Source organism: Saimiri boliviensis, chromosome 2 (assembly GCF_048565385.1).
Source record: "Saimiri boliviensis isolate mSaiBol1 chromosome 2, mSaiBol1.pri, whole genome shotgun sequence".
NCBI lineage: Eukaryota > Metazoa > Chordata > Mammalia > Primates > Cebidae > Saimiri > Saimiri boliviensis.
In genome coordinates this window covers 171,836,073-171,856,639 of record NC_133450.1, presented here as the reverse complement: position 1 = coordinate 171,856,639, position 20,567 = coordinate 171,836,073, and the positions used below count along the sequence as shown (strand labels likewise).

At 40.8% G+C, this 20,567-nt stretch overlaps 1 protein-coding gene across 4 annotated transcripts in view; it reads right to left on the bottom strand.

Annotated features, from left to right (window-relative positions):
• ADAMTSL1 (ADAMTS like 1) overlaps positions 1–20,567 on the bottom strand; it is a 982,413-nt gene that overhangs the window by 204,205 nt on the left and 757,641 nt on the right. For all 4 annotated transcript variants that reach the window (XM_074394894.1, XM_074394896.1, XM_074394895.1 and 1 more), the window contains one exon: positions 9,736–10,037. In XM_074394894.1, coding sequence (XP_074250995.1) covers positions 9,736–10,037 — 302 coding nt within the window. The remainder of the gene's footprint in view (positions 1–9,735; positions 10,038–20,567) is intronic.

Below are 20,567 nucleotides of genomic sequence, written 5' to 3'. Positions count from 1 at the left end.
GACATAAGTTCTGTCATAATTAAGGAGTATCTGGGACCAGCCCTGCGGTCAACACTCAATACATTTTTGTAGGATGAACAAATGCAATGGCTAAAGGGCAGGGCATTCTAAGCCCAGCATGGAACTGAGGCTGAGGGGAGGTGGGAATGGAATGCCTGGAGAGCATGAACCTGGAGGAAGGGAGTTTCCCTGGAATGGGAGTTCAGGAAGCTGGAGGAGGGAAAACTCTGAGGGCTTCACCTTAGAGTTCACAGCAGAGTTGGCCCATGGGAGGCAGGCACGACGTGAGAAGTTAGCTCATCAAGTTTGTGCTCTTCCAAAAGAGCTAATACATGCTTTTAGGAGGACACTGTAAACCAACAGAGAACATATTTAAGCACAGGACTTGATGATTCTGGGTTTTCCTTTCTTGACAGAAGCAAAACGGAGAGAGGACTTGTAAGGAAAGGGGAACAACAGGTACAAGGCTTCATCTTCCATTTTTGCTGAAGTCAATGTCAAGTTTTCCTTCAGCTAGATCTTAATGTGGATTTTCCTCTCTAGGACTTCAGTACCATAAAGCTGATCAAGCTGAAAGTGCCTTCCTTGATAACACCTATCAGTTCACATGTGGGAAATTAAAATCTAACAAGGAGGTGATAGTGGGACACAGGATACAGATCTGAGCAGGTTAGGCTCACATTCCATCTTCCAGAAAATGGGATGTTCAGTGTTTATATCTCCCAGAATAGCATAATTGTTACATGATATTTGATGACAGCTCAGGGAAACGAAGCCACCAACTACAGACTAAATTACTAACCAGTTCCTTCTGGGTGCTACCACTGCTAGGTGAAAGGCTACTTTTGTGTGTATCCAATGTCATTTCTTGAGATTACAAAAACAATAAAATTAGCTTGATCCACCCTACAACCCAAAATTGATTTAAAATCTATTTGTTAATCCTACACGTTTTTAGTTGGCTTCAGCAGAAATAATTACAAATATATATAACCTTGTGGGTTATATTTTGGGGAAAGACCAAAGCTGATAATACTGTAAAATGTTACTGCCAAACAATGACTTGAAAATATACATGTTCCAACTGACTGGATCCAAGATGGCCAAATAGGAACAGCTCCGGAGTGCAGCAAGAGCAACGCAGAGGGTGAGTGCCCACCACATTTCCAAACAAATTTTCACTGCCCACAGACCAGGAGATTCCTGGGCGGAAAAGTGCCATGAGTTTTCAGCATGGCTAGTGCTGAGTTGGTGCACAGAAACTCACACAAATCTGGGTGGCCGTTTTAACTGGCACCTGGAACGCCTGAGAGACAGAGCCACCCATTTAATGAAGACGGGGGGAGCAGAGACAGGGAGCCAGGTGATCTGGCTTGGCAGGTACCACCCCCACAAAGCAAGCAATCTGAAACGCTCTGGATTGAGAGTTTTGCAGCAAGTGCAGCTGGACCCAGTATGGTCCAGCTCAGTGGGGGAAGACGACCACCACTACTGAGGCAGTTGACACAGCAGCTGGGCAGAGCCTGCAGAAGCTCAGCAACACTTCTTCTGTGACTAGACTACTCTGTGTGGAGCAGGGCATCTATGAAAAAAGGCAGCATCATGTCGGGAACTTATAAATAAAGCCGACCTTCCTAGGACAGAGCACCTGGGAAAAGAGGTGTTTATGAGTTCTGCTGCAGCAGACTTAAAAGTAGCTGCCCAGCAGCTCTGCACGGAACAATGGATCTCCCAGCACAGCACTTGAGCTCCTATAAGGGACAGACTGTGCCCTCAAGCAGCTCCCTGACCCATGTATACCCAAAGAGACACATCATAAAGGAAGGCTCAGGCCGATATCTGGCAGGTACCCTTCTGGGATGAAGATAACAGAAGAAACAGGCAGCAACCCTTACTGTTCGGCAGTCTGTGTGGGTGATCCCCAGGCAAGCAGGGTCTGGAGTGGACCTCCAGCAGTCCTGAAGCAGAGGGGCCTGACTGTTAGAAGGAAAACTAAGACACAGAAAGAAATAGCTTCAACATCAACAAAAAGAACATCCACTCAGAGACCCCATCCAAAAGTACCAACTACAAAGACCACAGGTAGATAAAGCCACTACGATGGGAAGAAACCAGTGTAAAAAGGATGAAAACACCAAAAACCAGAACTCCTCTCCTCCTCCAAAGGATCACAACTCCTCACCAGCTAGGGATCAAAGATGGATGGAGAATGAATCTGATGAACTGACAGAAACAGGCTTCAGAAGGTGGGTAATAACAAACTTCTCATAGCTAAAAAAAAGTGCTAATCCAATGCAAAGAAACTAAGAACCTAGAAAAAAGGTTAGATGAGATGCTAAATAGAATAAACAGCTTAGAGAAGAATATAAATGGCTTGATGGAGCTGAAAAACACAGCATGAGAACTTCGCAAAGCATACACAAGTTTCAATACCTGCATTGACCAAGCAGAAGAAAGAATATCAGATATTGAATATCAGCTCAATGCAGTAAAATGAGAAGGCAAGAATAGAGAGAAAAGAGTGAAATGAAAAAAGCCTCCAAGAAATATGGGATTATGTGAAAAGACCCAATCTACGTTTGATAGGTGTACCTGAATATGACGGAGAGAATGAATCCAAGCTGGAAAACACTCTTCAGGATATTATCCAGGAGAGCTTCCCCAACCTAGCAAGCCAGGCCACCATTCAAGTCCAGGAAATAGAACACCACAAAGGTATTCCTCAAGAAGAGCAACCCCAAGGCACATAATCATCAGATTCACCAGGGATGAAATGAAGGAAAAAATGCTAAGGGCAGCCAGAGAGAAGGGTCGGGTTACCCACAAAGGGAAGCCCATGAGACTCACAGTGGATCTTTCAGCAGAAACCCTACAAGCCAGAAGAGAGTGGGGGCTAATATTCAACATCCTTAAAGAAAAGAACTTGTAACATAGAATTTCATATCCAGCCAAACTAAGCTTTATAGTGAAGGAGAAAGAAAATATTTTATGGGCAAGCAATTGCTGAGAGATTCTGTCACTAGCAGGCCTGCCTTACAAGTGCTCCTGAAAGAAGCACTAAACAAGGAAAGGAACAACCAGTATCAGCCACTTCAAACATGTACCAAATGGTAAAGACCATCAACACAATGAAAACAATGTGTCAACCAATGGGCAAAACAGCCAGCTAGCATCAAAACGGCAGGATCAAATTCACCCATAACAATATTAACCTTAAATGTAAATGGGCTAAATGCCCCGATCAAAAGACACAGACTGGCAAATTGGATAAAAAGTCAAGATCCATCAGTGTGCTGTATTCAGGAAACCCATCTCACATGCAAGGACACACATAGGCTCAAAACAAAGGGATGGAGGAAGATTTATCAAGCAAATGGAGAGAAAAAAAAAAAAAAAAGCAGGAGTTACAATCCTAGTCTCTGATAAAATGAACTTTAAACCCACAAAGATCAAAAGAGACAAAGAAGGGCATTAAATAATGGTAAAAGGATCAATGCATCAAGAAAAGCTAATGATCCTAAATATATATGCACCCAATACAGGGGCACCCAGGTATATAAAGCAAGTTCTTAACGACCTACAAAGAGACTTAGACTCCCACACAATCATAGTGGGAGACTTTAACACTCCACTGTCAATATTAGATCAACGAGACAGAAAATTAACAAGGATATTCAGGACTTGAACTCAGATTTGGACCAAGCAAACCTAATAGACATATACAGAACTCTCTACCCAAAATCCACAGAATATACATTCTTCTCAGTACCGCATTGCACCTACTCTAAAATTGACCACATAATTGGAAGTACATCACTCCTCAGCAAATGCAAAAGATCAGAAATCATAACAAACAGTCCCTTAGACCACAGGGCAATCAAATTAGAACTCAGAATTAAGAAAGTGACTCAGAATCACACAGCTTCATGGAAACTGAACAACTGGCTCTTGAATGTTAACTGGATAATTAATGAAATGAAGGCAGAAGTAAAGATGTCCTTTGAAACCAATGAGAATGAAGAAACAATGTACCAGAATCTCTGGAACACATTTAAAGCAGTGTCTAGAGGGAAATTTATAGCAATAAATGCCCACATGAGAAGTAAGGAAAGATCTAAAATTGACACCCTATCATCAAAATTGAAAGAGCTAGAAGAGCAAGATCAAAAAACCAAAAAGCTAGAAGACAAGAAATAACTAAGAACAGAGCAGAACTGAAGGAGACAGAGACACAAAAAAACCCTTCAAAGAATCAATAAATCCAGGAGATGGTTTTTTGAAAAGATTAACAAAATAGACAGACTGCTAGTCAGATTAATAAAAAAGAAAATGGAGAAGAATCAAATAGATGCAATAAAAAACAATAAAGGGGATATCACCACTGATTCTGCAGAAATACAGACTACAATCAGAGATTACTACAAACAATTCTAGGCACATAAACCAGTAAACCTGGAAGAAATGGATAAATTCCTGGACACTGGCACCCTCCCAAGCCTAAACCAGGAAGAAGTTGAAACCTTGAATAGACCAGTAACAAAGGCTGAAGTTGAGGCAGCAATTAATAGCCTACTAACCAAAAAAAGTCCAGGTCCAGACGGGTTCACAGCTGAATTCTACCAGATATACAAAGAGGAGCTGGTACCATTCCTTCTGAAACTATTCCAAACAATCCAAAAAGAAGGAATCCTTCCCAAATCATTTTAGGATAACAAAACCCAGTGGAGACTCAACAAAAAAGAAAACATCAGGCCAATATCCATGATGAACGTAGATGCAAAATTCTTCAATAAAATACTGGCAAACCGATTGCAACAGCACATTAAAAAGCTTATCTGATCAAGCTTATTATGATCAAGTAGGTTTCATTCCAGGGATGCAAGGCTGGTTCAACATATGCAAGTCTATAAATGTAATCCACCACATAAACAGAACCAAAGACAAAAACCACATGATTATCTCAATAGATGCAAAGGCAGCCTTCGACAAAATTCAACAGCCTTTATGCTAAAAACTCTCAATAAACTAGATATTGAAGGAACATACCTCAAAACAATAAAAGCCATTTACAAGAAACCTACAGCCAATATCATACCGAATGGGCAAAAACTGGAAGCATTCCCTTTGAAATCCAGCACTAGACAAGGATGCCCTCTCTCATTACTCCTATTCAATACAGTATTACAAGTTCTAGTAAGAGCAATTGGGCAAGAAAAAAAAATAAAGGGCATTCAATTAGGAAAAGAGGAAGTCAAATTATCCCTATTTGCAGATGACATGATTGTATATTTAGAAGACCCTATCATCTTAGCCCAACATCTCCTTAAACTGATAAGCAACTTCAGCAAAGTCTCAGGTACAGAAATCAATGTGCAAAAATAACAAGCATTTCTATACACCAATAACAGACTAACAGAGAGCCAAATCATAAGCAAACTCCCATTCACAATTGCTACAAAGAAAATAAAATACCTAGGAACACAACTAACAAAGGATGCAAAGGACCTCTTCAAGGAGAACTACAAACCACTGCTCAACGAAATAAGAGAGGACACAAACAGATGGAGAAACATTCCATGCTCATGGTTAGGGAGAATCAATATTGTGAAAATGATCATACTGCCCAAAGTAATTTGGTAATTGGTAGCTTGATGGGGATAGATTCAATGCTATCCCCATCAAACTACCAATGACCTTCTTCACAGAACTGGAAAAAACCACCTCAAACTTCATATGGAACCAAAAGAGAGCCCACATAGCCAAGACAATCCTAAGCAAAAAGAACAAAGCTGGAGCCATCACACTACCTGACTTCAAACTATGCTGCAAGGCTACAGTAATCAAGACAGCATGGTACTGGTACCAAAACAGAGATAAAGACCAGTGGAACAAACAGAGGCCCTGGAGGCAACGCCACACATCTGCAACCATCTGCTCTTTGACAAACCAGACAAAAACAAGCAATGGGGAAAGGATTCCTTGTTTAATAAATGGTGTTGGGAAAACTGGCTAGCCATGTGCAGAAAGCAGAAAATGGACACCTTCCTGATACCTTATACTAAAATTAACTCCGGATGGATTAAGGACTTAAACATAAGACTTAACACCATAAAAACCCTAGAAGAAAACCTAGGCAAAACCATTCAGGACATAGGCATAAGCAAGGACTTCATGACTAAAATGCCAAAAGCATTGGCAACAAAAGCGAAAATAGACAAATGGGACCTAATTAAACTCCAGAGCTTCTGCACAGCAAAAAGAACAATCATTACAGCGAACCAGCAACCAACAGAATGGGAAAAAATTTTTGCAATCTACCCATCTGACAAAGGACTTATATCCAGAATCTGCAAAGAACTAAACAGATTTACAAGAAAAAAATAAACCCATCCAAAGTGGGCAAAAAATATGAATAGACACTTTTCAAAAGAAGACATATATAAGGCTAACACACATATGAAAAAATGCTTGTCATCACTGATTATTAGAGAAATGCAAATCAAAACCACATTGAGATACCACTTCATGCCAGTTAGAATGGCGATCATTAAAAAATCTGGAGATGGCTGGGTGCAGTGGCTCACGCTTGTAATCCCAGAACTTTGGGAGGCTGAGGCGGGTGGATCATGAGGTCAAGAGATCGAGACCATCCTGGTCAATATGGTGAAACCCCATCCCTACTAAAAATACAAAAAATTAGCTGGGCATGGTGGTGCATGCCTGTAATCCCAGCTACTCAGGAGTCTGAGGCAGGAGAATTGCCTGAACCCAGGAGGTGGAGCTTGCAGTGAGCCAAGATCACGCCATTGCACTCCAGCCTGGGTAACAAGAGCGAAACTCCATCTCAAAAAAAAAAAAAAAATCTGGAGATAACAGATGCTGGAGAGGATGTGGAGAAATAGGAACACTTTTACGCTGTTGGTGGGAGTATAAACTAGTTCAACCATCATGGAAGACAGTGTGGCACTTCCTCAAGGACCTAGAAATAGAAATTCCATTCAACCCAGCAATCCAACTACTGGGTATATACCCAAAGGAGTATAAATCGTTCTAGTATAAGGACACATGCACATGAATGTTCATTGCAGCAGTGTTTACAATAGCAAAGACCTGGAACCAACCCAAATGTCCATCAACAATAGACTGGACAAGGAAAACGTGGCACATATACACCATGGAATACTATGCAGCCATCAAAAATGATGAGTTTGTGTCCTTTGTAGGGACATGGATGAATCTGGAAACCATCATTCTCAGCAAACTGACACAAGAACAGAAAATCAAACACTGCATGTTCTCACTCATAGGTGGGTGTTGAACAATGAGAACACATGGACGCAAGGAGGGGAGCATCACACAATGGGGTCTGTTGAGGGGGCCAAGGGAGGGACAGTGTGGGGGTGGGGAGGTCGAAGAGGAATAACATGGGAAGAAATGCCAGATGTAGGTGACGAGGGGATGGAGGCCAGCAAACCACATTGCCATGTGTGTATCTATGCAACAATCCTGCATGATCTGCACATGTACCCCAGAACCGAAAGTACAAAAAATAAAAAGATAAAAGAAAATACACGTTTCATATACCAAAATAATTTTTAGTGCATATGGGCATGATATGGGCCGTATAACCCAAGCATATTTTCATCACTTTGGAATTTTCAACTCTAACATTTTAGGCATAAATATATTACCTTGGCACAGTGATATAACTGAAGGTAAGCGTGTTCAGTTGTTGACATTTAAAGACCTAAGAAATTTCAGTAACTTTACCCTGCTTTGGATATAAAGGATGTACAATTTACATCATGTAAAAACACTTAGTTTCTATAGGTAGAGATCCATTGTATACCAAACATCCAAATCTTATTTCTAAATCAGTGTCTTCTGAAAACCTTTCATTCCACATACTCTCGACACTTCGAATTTTATACCCCTAGTTGGTCAGCAGAATGGTTAGACTCTTAAAGAAAAATGTATCTGGTTATTTATATATTCCATTACTGCATCTATTTTTTCCATCTGTTCATAAAGTTCCAGGCTTGACTTATAACTGAGAACCATAACTGAGAGACCGTAAGTAATTTTTTAAAGCACATTTGTTTTTGACTAGAAATAATGATCATTCAATTCAGATGATCATGGAAATTGGGGATGAAAGCACAACCACCTGAATTCGGAGACATCTGCTATGTTGGAAAGAAGGAACCGTGGCCACTGGCTGACAGCCTTTCTACCTGACCTCTCAGCTCCTGCCCAGGCTCCGGAGATCACCGAAGCTCATTTAACACTTCTCGCTCATTAAGCGTGAAAGAAAAGATGCCCTCAAAGTGAGTGAAGCATCCCATATGAACACAGTTACATTCACTGAGTTCCAGGAAACTGTCTTCCAGAATCACTTAGAAGAATTTAGGTTTTAACATACCAGGGAGCTCCATTAAAACACTTCAAAATTCCAAGGTTAGAGAAATTGGAAGACGTGGAAACAAACAAGAACCTCAAGGTGAGGACTATTAAATGCTTACTAAAAGACCTGCTGGAGAAACTTGATTCTTTGCTAGTACTTGTTACGCTATTCATTCCTTTTCAACTCCACGTGAACGGTGTGGGCGCATTTATTCTGACATTCTCAATCATGACAAAGACGCATTTTCAAAGTTTTCAAAATGTCGTGGTTTAGAAAACACTTTTGGGAAACAGAATCTCAACATGCCCAAAGGGGTTACTAATAGCCAGGGAACAGATCTGGCAAGGAATCAGCCAGCATTTCCTTATCTATTAATCTCTCTTGAGAGTAGACACAGGAAATGGTGTCAATATGAAGCTACCGTATTTTTAGGGTGGGAAGAAACATCGTAATCTTGAAGAATCAATTGTTGAATTCAAGGCCTTCCTTTGCCACTACAATCCTGTTTATAATATCTGAAATAAAGAATCACTGAATCTATTGTTCTATCACCAGGGAATAAATCAAGGAGAATCAGGAAACATTTAACATGAGTTAACTCATATTCATAACGAGAAAGCTTCAAGAATTCTCTCCGTGCTTAAAGAAGCGTGGTATGACGGAAAGACACTAGACAGAGAAAGGAAAGCTTTGCTGTAGTCCCAGCTCTGTCGCTTACAAGCTGTATGATCTTGAACAAATCACTTCGTTTCTTTGATTCTTAGCTTTTTTCATCTGTAAGATGGGGGTGGGGTCAGACTTTGATCTTTAAACTCCTTTCCAGCTCCAGGTAACCACTGTATCAATTACCTTTTAGACACCCTTCCCCAAGATATAAACAGATATTACTTTGGGAAATCGGCTGAGTACATCAGAGGGACTCCGACTTGTTCTCGGGTCTTGGCTCACAAAGCGTGCACTGAGGCAAGGGCAGGGGTCACTAACACAATGTTGAGAGCACTGCCGGGTCAGTGTCAGCTGTGTTTCTCAGCCAGATACACGATGATATGTTGCAAGGCATCAGAATGACAACCGAAAGAAAGCCAAGCCATTTGTTCTGCGGGCCACTCACCACTCACCGCTGACAGTCCGAGGGCCACGGGAGCCAGGAGAGAAACACATCTGTGTTTCATTCAGAATGCTTTACATTTGGAATGGCTGCCTCCCCTCCTCCTCCTGTCTATCTTTCTTGGACTCGAGGCACTCACACGACTCAGCTGCATGCAGGAAGAGCAGAGAGAGAAAAAGGGCAAGAAGATGGCGGGGCTCTGAGCCAGAATCCCCTCTCTTACCTCCTCCGCAGGACTCGGAGCACTTGGTGAATCCCTCGTACTCCCAGTCATACAGCTCGTGGAAATCCTGCAGGCCACCGAAGAGCCCCTCTGTCTCGTCTGGGTTGAACTCAGGAATTTCCCCGCTGCATGGCCCTGCGTAACAGGCGCGCTGGGATGCCGGCTTGGGCCCTTCACACTCATCCACGGGCAGGTCAGCCACGGACTGAGAGAAAGACAGGAGCACCTGGCACCTGACTATTCGCACCTGGGTCCCCACACCACAGGTGACTGTGCAGGCCGACCAGGCCTCTGGGATGAACCTACAGTCGGCAAGCAAACAAGAGGACAGGATGAGAAGCCCCAGGCAGGAGGCCGTGGGGGTTGTGAGGGGCTGCATCCCACCTGCCTCCACTGCCCAGAGCTGTCCCGGGGGTGCTCGGGGATCCTCCACCCTGTCCTGTGATGGCGCTTCAGTTTAGTTCTTAAGCTCTTTAGCCACTGTTTCTGGGTTGCTTGCTTCATGAATGTCACATGAACTCCCAGCCGCAAGACATTCCAGAGACCACCTGCTTGCTCCCTGCTTTGCACCCACAGTGATAGCCCTTCCAAGCAGGGGACTGGTGGCTTCTTCTCGCTCTAAATCCCAGACAGACCCCACTAATAAAATAGGATGCTGGAAAGAAGCCGGCCAGATCCTGTCAAACCAAGATGGTAATAAAAGCAACTTCTGGTTGTCCTCATTGCTCATTATACACTAATTATAATACATTAGCATACTAAAAGACACTCCCACCGGTGCCATGACAGTTTACAAATGCCATAGCAATGTCTGGAAGTTACCCTATACGGTCTGAAAAGGGGAGGATCCTCAATTCCAGGAATTCCTCATTCCTTTCCTGGAAAACTCATGAATAATCTATCCCTAGTTTAGCATATGATCAAGAAATAATCATAAAAATAGCTGACCAGCAGCCCTCAGGGCTGTTCTGCTTATGGAGCAGCCGCCCTTTTATTCCTTTACTTTAATAAACTTGCTTTCACTTTGCTCTGTCAGCAAGCTCTTGAATTCCTTCCTGCCTGAAACCAAGAACCCATGAGGTCCCACCCAGGCTGGACCTCAGTTTTGGGGTTTGCCCTGTGACACCAACACTTGTGCCTCTTGCAAGTTGCTGGCTATTCTTATAGCAGACTGATACTGATAACGAAATAAGCCCTTGCAGATATTTAAGGAAGCTTTTTTTTTTTTTTTTTTTTTTTTTTTTTAAAGTCTGGATCTCATATTCTGTAACTTTCTTTGTTCAATATGTTTCCTGAGATTTATTTATATGTATAAGGAGGTATTTTTGTATGTAAGTTTCCAAGAATGGTGCAAAGCCTTGTTCCTCACACATTCTTTGAACTAGTCTGAGCTCCAGTTCTTTTTATATCATAGAGAAAAGCCGGGCTACAAATGTAAATCCACAGGCATACCACAGTAAATGAGAGGTTTGCATTCAGACAAGTGTGTTCAACATCCTCACGCCCAGTCCCCCAAACGAAGCTACGTTAGTAAGAACTTGGTTTTTCTCTGAGTTTTTCTCTAGAATGTAGAAAAACACTCAAATCTTCAAAAATGTCCTCCCACCTTCATTAATCAACCAGGACCATAACTATACTGACCTTGAGAGGGGCCTAGGAAAAAAAGCCTAGAAGGAACCACTCACGGTTTCAGAAAGTTAGTATAATAATTCAGAGAAAAAACTTTGGGATCATTTTTTATTTTTAATTTTTCCATGAGCCTATTGCTTTCTCACAGGGAGTCGTGCTGAGGAAGCATGCAAACCTGGCTCCTTAACCCTGACTTTGGCAGACAATGAAAGAACTGATAAGAAGGTTATAGCATTAAATGCTAGCAAGCGCAAAAACGATTCCTATCTGGTTCAGGGAAATTGAAATTCTAACAGCAAACCGATCCAAGTTTTCAAACTGGAAGAAACACAACAAAGATGTGTCCTGGGCCTGAGCCTGGGCTCCGTGTGGAGCAGCGGTGGTCTGCTCAGAAGAGAAGACTTCCCCCAAAGCAGCACTCAGCGCTCTGAGGCGGGAGTCTCAGGCATGGCAAGAGACCCTTTGAGAAAGGCCTGACCCCAGCTACCTTTGAAGAGTCATCCACTAGGGGAGAACAAAGGTCCCCCTATAACCTTGTCGGGAAGGTGGAGAAGGGTAGAATGGCCACCCAGAATTATCCCCAAGAAAATCTCATCACAACGTCACCTCCCTTTCACCTTTTGACTTCTTTGTTCCACCTTTTGCACCTAGAGAACTTGGGAAAAAAATGGTATCCTAAAGTATCCAAAAGTCTTCTTGCTTTAAATAATGCCACCTGTAGGGGCTTTTTAGGAACATAAAACCAAAAGCTGCCATTACAATCATTTTAACCCTCTTATTACACATCTACATCCACCTGCCTGGCTCCTGTAACAAGAATCATAACAGATACACAAGCACTGAATTTTGCCACACAGGTGCAGACACAAAGGAAAATGGATGCTAAACTATTTTGCATGTAAGAAAGACACAAAAGCAAATGGTTAGCCTACCAACTTTGACAATGGTAGGATGAATAATACTTCTTTAATGGTGTGGTACCAAAATTTGTTTTTGAATCAGAAAGATGGCAAGATCGGCCGGGCGCGGTGGCTCAAGCCTGTAATCCCAGCACTTTGGGAGGCCGAGGCGGGTGGATCACGAGGTCGAGAGATCGAGACCATCCTGGTCAACATGGTGAAACCCCGTCTCTACTAAAAATACAAAAAATTAGCTGGGCGTGGTGGCGCATGCCTGTAATCTCAGCTACTCAGGAGGCTGAGGCAGGAGAATTGCCTGAACCCAGGAGACAGAGGTTGCTGTGAGCCGAGATCGCGCCATTGCACTCCAGCCTGGGTAACAAGAGCAAAACTCCGTCTCAAAAAAAAAAAAAAAAAAAAGAAAGATGGCAAGATCTCAAAAAGAACTGCACCCTACCAGCTTTTTTTATGCAGTAAGAACTATGGTTCTTATACCATTATAACAGGGCAAGGGTTGGCAAGTTTTTTTCTATAAAGGGCCAGATTGGAAATATTTGAGATTTTTGCAGACTGTGTGAACTCTGTTGCAACTACTCAACTCTGCCATTGTGGAATGAAATATGTAAACAAATTGGCGTGGTTGTGTTCCAATAAAATTTTTGTTTTAAAAAGGGGGTGATGGGATGATGATGGAAGGGTCTGGATTTGGCCTGTGGACTGTAGTTTTCCAGCCTCTGCTATAGAAAAAAACATTTGGTGGCCAGGTGCGGTGGCTCATGCTTTTAATCCCAGCACTTTGGGAGGCTGAGGCGGGTGGATCACAAGGTGAGGAGATTGAGTCCATCCTGGCCAACATGGTGAAACCCTGTCTCTACTAAAAATACAAAAATTAGCTGGGTGTGATGGCATGTGCCTGTAATCCCAGCTACTCGCGAGGCTGAGGCAGGAGACTAGCTTGAACTACGGAGTCAGAGGTTGCAGTGAACCAAGATCCTACCGCTGCACTCCAGCCTGGGCAACAGAGCAAGACTCCATCTCAAAAAAAAAAAAGGAAGAAATACAATCATGCTAAGATCCATAGATAATCCTCAAACTTATTTTAGGTCTTAGTTTCTTTTTTCACATATATAGAATATGACAAGTAGCTAACTTGATTTGTGTTTTCAAAGTGAGCCCCAGATAAGATCTAGAATATAAATGATGCACAAACTAGACCTTTAGCTCTCCTTGTCTATAATATGAATGCCTTTGCATCTGAAGTCATTCCAGAACAAAGAAGATATACCAAAAGCACATAAAATAGAAAGGCCATTCTATTGAAGCCTCATGAACTTGTTGCAATGGTTGAGACTTATTTATTTTAAGGCAGCATGCTTAAATTAAAACATATATGTGTGTGTGTGTGCAAGCATATGTGTATAATTTTTTACTATCTGGATATTTAGGGTTAATAGCAAAAACAACAAACATCTGTTTTATGTCTCCCAAATGAGAGTTTTATCAAATGTAAAACAGCCTCACTGGCTTATCTCCCAATCCACTATCCTTAGGTCTTCATCAAGTTCACACCAATTAAAAACAATTTGGGTTTTAAGTGGTGCTGTCCTTTGGCAGTCATCTTAATTTCTCTAGTGCATAGACTGTATGATATAATATACTCTCTCTTGTTCAGGGCAGGAGATTATGTTTCAAAAGAAAAATATCTGATAGTGCAAATGGCCAAATGAATAATAACTGTTTTTCATATGAGGCTTTTCCCCAAGTCCCTAGATCTTCCAGCTTTGTATTTACTATCTTGAGTTTTCTGGCCATAAGTGGGAGGAAGCAAGGTCAGTGAGAGGGCAGGCAAGTGAGTTAGGAGGTTTAATTCTAATGTTTAGAAGTCTCGTCTTGAACAGCACTTGCTGAGCTGGAATCTTTAAAGAGGGACCTTTAAAATAGAGTGAAAAAGGTTCTTATCATTTATATTAAATTTGGGAAATTTAAAAATTCTTTCTGTTGGCTAGGCGTAGTGGCTCATGCCTGTAATCCCGGCACTTTGGGAGGCCAAGGCAGGTGGATCACCTGAGGTCAAGAGTTCGAGACCAGCCTGGCCAACATGGTGAAACCTCGTCTCTAGTAAAAATACAAAAATTAGCCAGAGGTGGGCGTGGTAGCCTATAATCCCAGCTATTTGGAGGCTGTGGCGGGAGAATTGCTTAACCCCAGGGGGTAGAGGTTCCAGTGAGTTGAGATCGCACCACTGCTCTCCAGCCTAGGTGACAGAGCCAGACTCAGGATCAAAAAACAAAAAACAAAAAATTCTTTTTGTTAGCTACTACTGTTAGATAAATGAAGAATGGTTTGACAAATGAGTTCTTTAAAAGATGGGTGTAAACTTCAGAAGTGACTGATACGAATTTTGTATTTAGTCTTTCCCTCTCAGGAAATTAAAACAACAACAAAAACAAACCAAGCCTGGCAAATGAATGCTTTATGCTTCTGGCTGGCCTTCTATTTGCATCTTTGATTGTTCCTTTCATTAACAAAAAGCATGTTTGTTAATTACCATAGTCTCTTTTATAAAATAGAAAACAGTGACAATAACATTCACTTATAAAATCCCAAAGTTGTTTAAAAGTTTATTAGTGACTGTAATAGTCAGAGGCATGCACTGAAATAATAAGAACCACCACTTTGCTAATATACTGCTAAACAAAAACAATGTGCTCTTGGTTGATTAATCTCACGTCACCATAGATATTAGCCAGCACTAGGCTCTAGGTGTATGTCTACATGGTCTGTAACTAACATGTTTGATATGGTTTGGTTCTGTGTCTCTACCCAAATCTCATCTTGTAGCTGCCGTAATTCCCATGTGTTGTGGGAGGGACCTAGTAGGAGGCAACTGAATCATGGGACGGGTCTTTTCTGTGCTGTCTTGTGATAGTGAATGGGTCTCACGAGATCTGATGGTTTTAAAAATGGGAGTTTCTCTGCACAAGCTCTCGTTTTGCCTGCTGCCATCCATGTAAGAAGTGACTTGCTCTGCCTTGCCTTCTGTTATGATTGTGAGGCTTCCCCAGCCATATGGAATTGTAAGTCCAATTAAACCTCTTTCTTTTGTATATTGCCCAGCCTGGGATATGTCTTTTCAGCAATGTGAAAATGGACTAATATGATATTTAACTTTTCCTTTCCTCCTATTACTTTCCTCTCTCTTTCTTTCTCATAGATGTTTGTTTTTAAAACTCATCGGGATTATTGAAATTAAAAACAGCTTTATAGGTGTCTTGCTTTCATCCTATCACTAGTCTCATGCCCTAATTTAAAAATGCAAATTGAAACATGCAGGAAGTCACATTAAAAATATTCAATTTTGGCCAGGCGCGGTGGCTCAAGCCTGTAATCCCAGCACTTTGGGAGGCCGAGGTGGGTGGATCACGAGGTTGAGAGATCAAGACCATCCTGGTCAACATGTGAAACTCCGTCTCTACTAAAAATACAAAAAAACTAGCTGGGCGTGGTGGCGCGTGCCTGTAATCCCAGCTACTCGGGAGGCTGAGGCAGGAGAATTGCCTGAGCCCAGGAGGCGGAGGTTGCGATGAGCCGAGATCGCGCCATTGCACTCCAGCCTGGGTAACAAGAGCGAAACTCCGTCTCAAAAAAAAAAAATTCAATTTTGGTATAGGTTTTTAATCTTATTACATTTCAAGCTATGAACCAATAGTGGTTGTGGATTTCTCTTTACCTCTTTCATTTGGTGTATGTGTATGTGAGTGGTGGCACTAAAGTAGGGTGAGAAAAGAGAAGGGAAGAAACTGAATAGTATGTAAGAAAATTAGAGTTTAAAGTTGGGCACAGTGGCTCACACCTGTAATTCCAGCACTTTGGGAGGCAGAGGTGGGTGGATTGCCTGAAGTCAGGAGTTCAAGACCAGCCTGGCCAATATGGCAAAATCCTGTCTCTACTGACAATACAGAAATTGGCCCCGAAAATACAGAAATTGGCCCCGTCTTATGGTGTGAGCCTGGGATCCCAGCTATTCAGGAAGCTGAGACAGGAGAACTGCTTGAACCCAGGAGATGGAGGTTGCAGTGAGCTGATATCTTGCCACTGTATTCCAGCCTGGGTGACAGAGTGAAACTCTGTCTCAAAAAAAAAAAAAAAAAAAAAAAAACCAAAAGATTACTGGATATCTCCATTAAGTGCATTCTTCCTAGGTTGTCTTAGCCTTTCATTGATTTTTGAGCTATTCTATTTTACCACTCTGTAAGTGGCAAAAAATTGATAGTGCCACTTGCCTAGAAAAATTCAGATTAATTGTGCCTAGTAAAATGCAGTTGATTGCTGCCCTGTAATTAGATTTATTTTGCATCTATTTGTAAATTCATTTTGGCATTCATATTTGCCAAGATAAATAGGTTTCTTTTAAATTTCCTTTGAATTGGCTGTAGCATCTTATGGGTTCCCTCATTAATTAATGAGGTAGGTAAAATCTTTGTTAGATGTTCATTTTTATAGTTACATGAGAATCATGTATTTTCCCCTTTAAAAAGCTTATCATTAACAAGTCACCACAGAAGGATCTGAAAATAGTATATCAGAGAAAGAAAATATTGCATAGGTAATTCTACTCTAAATTAACCAAAAGTCTCTTTCATAAATATGTTATTTAGAGCTAAAAAATTTGCATACTTTATTGGCAAAATACGTAATTCCATATTGCCTCATCACATTTTAAAACCAGTCTTCATTCTTATATTTTTTAAACTTTGAAAAGTTGCTCCTTCTCCTGATTCTGGGCAATCTTTGAGCTATTAATGGAGTAAAAACTTTAGGATAAAGTGCAGTTAACTAAACCTAAGCTGTACATTTTGGCATCTGAAGTGGCTTTTGAATAAACAGGGGAAAAACTGCTACTGGATGAAAAAGAAACGTGAGAGAGAGAAAAAGGAAACACTTTTATATTTCTACTCTCATCTACTTCCCATTTTCACATGAGATCAGAAGATCTCATGTAAAAACTCTTTATTTAATGTCTCTCAGTGATGTCAAAGGGAAAGATTCAAATAAACCCTCAAAAATAAGTAAACAAAAACCATTTGGAATGCTGTAACGGGAGGAAAACTCTTCAATAAAATCACTTTAGGAATTTTAGAATTACTTGTAAAATCTATAATACTAAGGCAATCTTAAAATATAGCTGGAGGATTAAAGTTTTGAGATAATACTTATCCAAAACATCCCTCTACATTTACTTAGAACCACACCTAAATCATTCCAGATAAATGGGAATCTAACTTATTAGGAAAGATCTTTACTCAAGGATATTTGATCTGAATGTGGAATTATGAAAATATTTCTCAACTGCTTTTGTTTACAACTGTCTGGAGCTGCAAATAATTCATGCTAGTTATGCAACACATATTGAGGTCTCCAAGAAAAATTTTTCAAAGGTTCTAGGACATCACTCCTCACAACATCTGACAGCACCACTTCTTTTCATAGATTTCTCAAATCCTCAAGTGTCATGCTTAGGCTATGAGGCATCTTCAGCACTGTAAGGTGCCTCAGTAGAATAACCAAAAACAGAATCGTCCTGGAAATGAAAATAAAACAAATGATAATTTTGAAGCAGTCACCAATATGACCATAGTATTTGAAAAGAAAAACATTGAGTGACTGTCCCTGTCTAATGTTGCTAACCAGTTGTAATTTGAGGGAAGAACTTAATTTTAAAAACATACTAAAGTGGCAAGGCACCATAGCTCACACTTGTAATCCCAGCACTTTCAGAGGCCAACATGGGAGGATCGCTTGTGGCCAAGAGTTCGAGACCAACCTGGGCAATACAGCAAGACCCCATCTCTACCAATAACAACAACAACAACAACAACAACAACAGGAAGTTAGCCGAGTGTGGTGGCACACACCTGTAGTCCCAGTGACTGTGAAGGCTAAGGTGGGAAGATCTCTTGAACCCAGGAGTACAAGGTTACAGTGCGCTCTGATTGTGCCACTGCACTCCAGCCTGGGTTATGAAGAAAGACCCAGATTCTCAAGAAAAAAAAAAAAAAAAACAAAAAAACGGAAAAAAAAAAAAAAAAGCCAACAGAACACAAACTAAAGCATTATTGGAAAAGCTATATTTAGAGGCATTTTCCAAGTAACAGACTTTTTCTCATGATAATGATGCTCTTTTGGATTCTTTGAGAGGCAGCTGGCCTCTCTGCAAGAATGCCTGAATGTGTTTCTTGCAGAAAAATGCTCAGTCCTGGAAGTTGGGTTTAAAAAAATGCTGACTGCATTAAAGAGCACATTTTCCTTTCAAAGAGACTTTATACTGGTGGGAAATGGTTCAGGGGATGAGTTGTCTGAAAGTTCTAATTCATCCAGAGACTACTGACTCAAAGCCTGGGATCTCGTATGTTTGAGCACTTTGTTGAAGTCACCTTGAAGTTCTGCCTTCTCTTTTCTCTGATATCGTTCTAGACAAGACATTATAAGGAGTCTTACTAAGGAGGGTCCCGCTGACCATCAGGAGGCTGCTTTTCTTTAACAGTAAGAAAGAGGCCAGGAGGAAGACGAGTATCAGGTTCTAAGAACACAGGTCTTGTACTATCTGCTGTTCCTAACAAATCTAATCCTCATGTGTCTCATTTCCAACGGCATTCAACACAACTGATCATTACTTTCAAGTACTTCTTGAGGTACTTCCTCCTCTTCAATTACATGACACCAAACTCTCTTGGTTTTCTTCTCTGGTCACTTCCTTCTCACTCTCCTTTTCTAGGTCCTTCTATTCTTAAATTCAAAATATGGGTCGAGTGCAGTGGCACAGGCCAGGCACAGTGGTTCATGTCTGTAATTCCAGTATTTTGGGAAGCTGAAGCAGGTGGATCACTTGAGGTCAGGAGTTCGAGACCAGCCCGGCCCTCATGGTGAAACCCTGTCTCTACTAAAAATACAAAAAATTACCCAGGCACGGTGGTGTGCACCTGTAAGCCCAGCTACTTGAGAGACTGAGGCAGGAGAATCACTTGAACCTGGGAGGTGGGGGTTGCAGTGAGCTGAGATAGATGGTGCCACTGCATTCCAGCCTAGGTGACACAGTGAAACTCTGTCTCAAAAAAAAAAAAAAAAAAAAAAAAAATTCAAAATATTGCAGTGCCTCAGAACTTGGCTTTGTGTTGTCTTCAAATATGTTCATCAATGATTCCTCATTTCAAAGACCATCAGTGTACGTGAAACTTCTGAGTATTTAATCTTTAGTCTAGAATTTTTTTCTTTGAAAAGAGTAAACACCAATTTAATTAACGTATTTATCAAAAACTTCTTTAGTGTTTCTTACGTGCCAGGCACTATTCTAAGTTTTTTATAAATAAAAGTTGTTAAATCCGAACAAGAACTTTATGAGATAAAACTATTATTATTCCCATTTAATAGACAGATGTAGAAACTGAAGCTTAAGTTACACAGCTAGGAAGGTTTTCTGCTCTTAACTACCGTGCATTACTGTTTTCCTTCTTGCCATTTTTGCTTTTACATTTCAAAGGCATCTCCAGTCCCCAATTTAAAATGTCCAAAATGGAACTCCTGATTTCCCTCCTCAGTAACCAATTCCTCTTCCAATCTTCACCACCACAGCAAAGGATTTTTCACTGGCTACCCAACTGCTAAAGTAAAAAATCAGGAGTTATTCTTGACCCCTCAATTTTCTTCACATCTCACTCCCATCTGATTACCAAATTCTATAAATTCTCCCTTGAAAATATATATAAACACATTTACTTCTCATCATCTCCATTAGCACCACCTTGATATAGCATTAATAAATTAACATTACACTTACATGCTTTATGGACTGTACATATGCAACTCATTATGACATTGTAGGAAGATGGATACTGTTGGAAACATTTTGAAATAGGCAAAAAAAGATTACTGGTTGTCTTTTCAGTGAAATGCTAACATTTTCTAGCAATTTTCCAGGGGTGGTCTTGTTCTGTGGAATTATGAGCCTTTGATGGTCTTTAGCTAGCCTATTTTGCAACTCCACAGAGAGAGAAGTTTCTCTATAGAGGGCTGGCGATGATACAGGTGTTTCTTGTCCATAAGAATAGATGAATTTTTCTGTCCATGGCATTACAAATGCTTTTTTCCGGTAAAAAATATAAACTTTATTCTAAATCAGATTCTCATTTGAAATAGTTTTAACATCACACTGGCTTCCTCAATAATTTGTGAGTTAAATAAAATTTTTGACATGTGATTATTCTATATTTTCATGAGACTTCTGATTGTATCCTTTTGAAAATTATA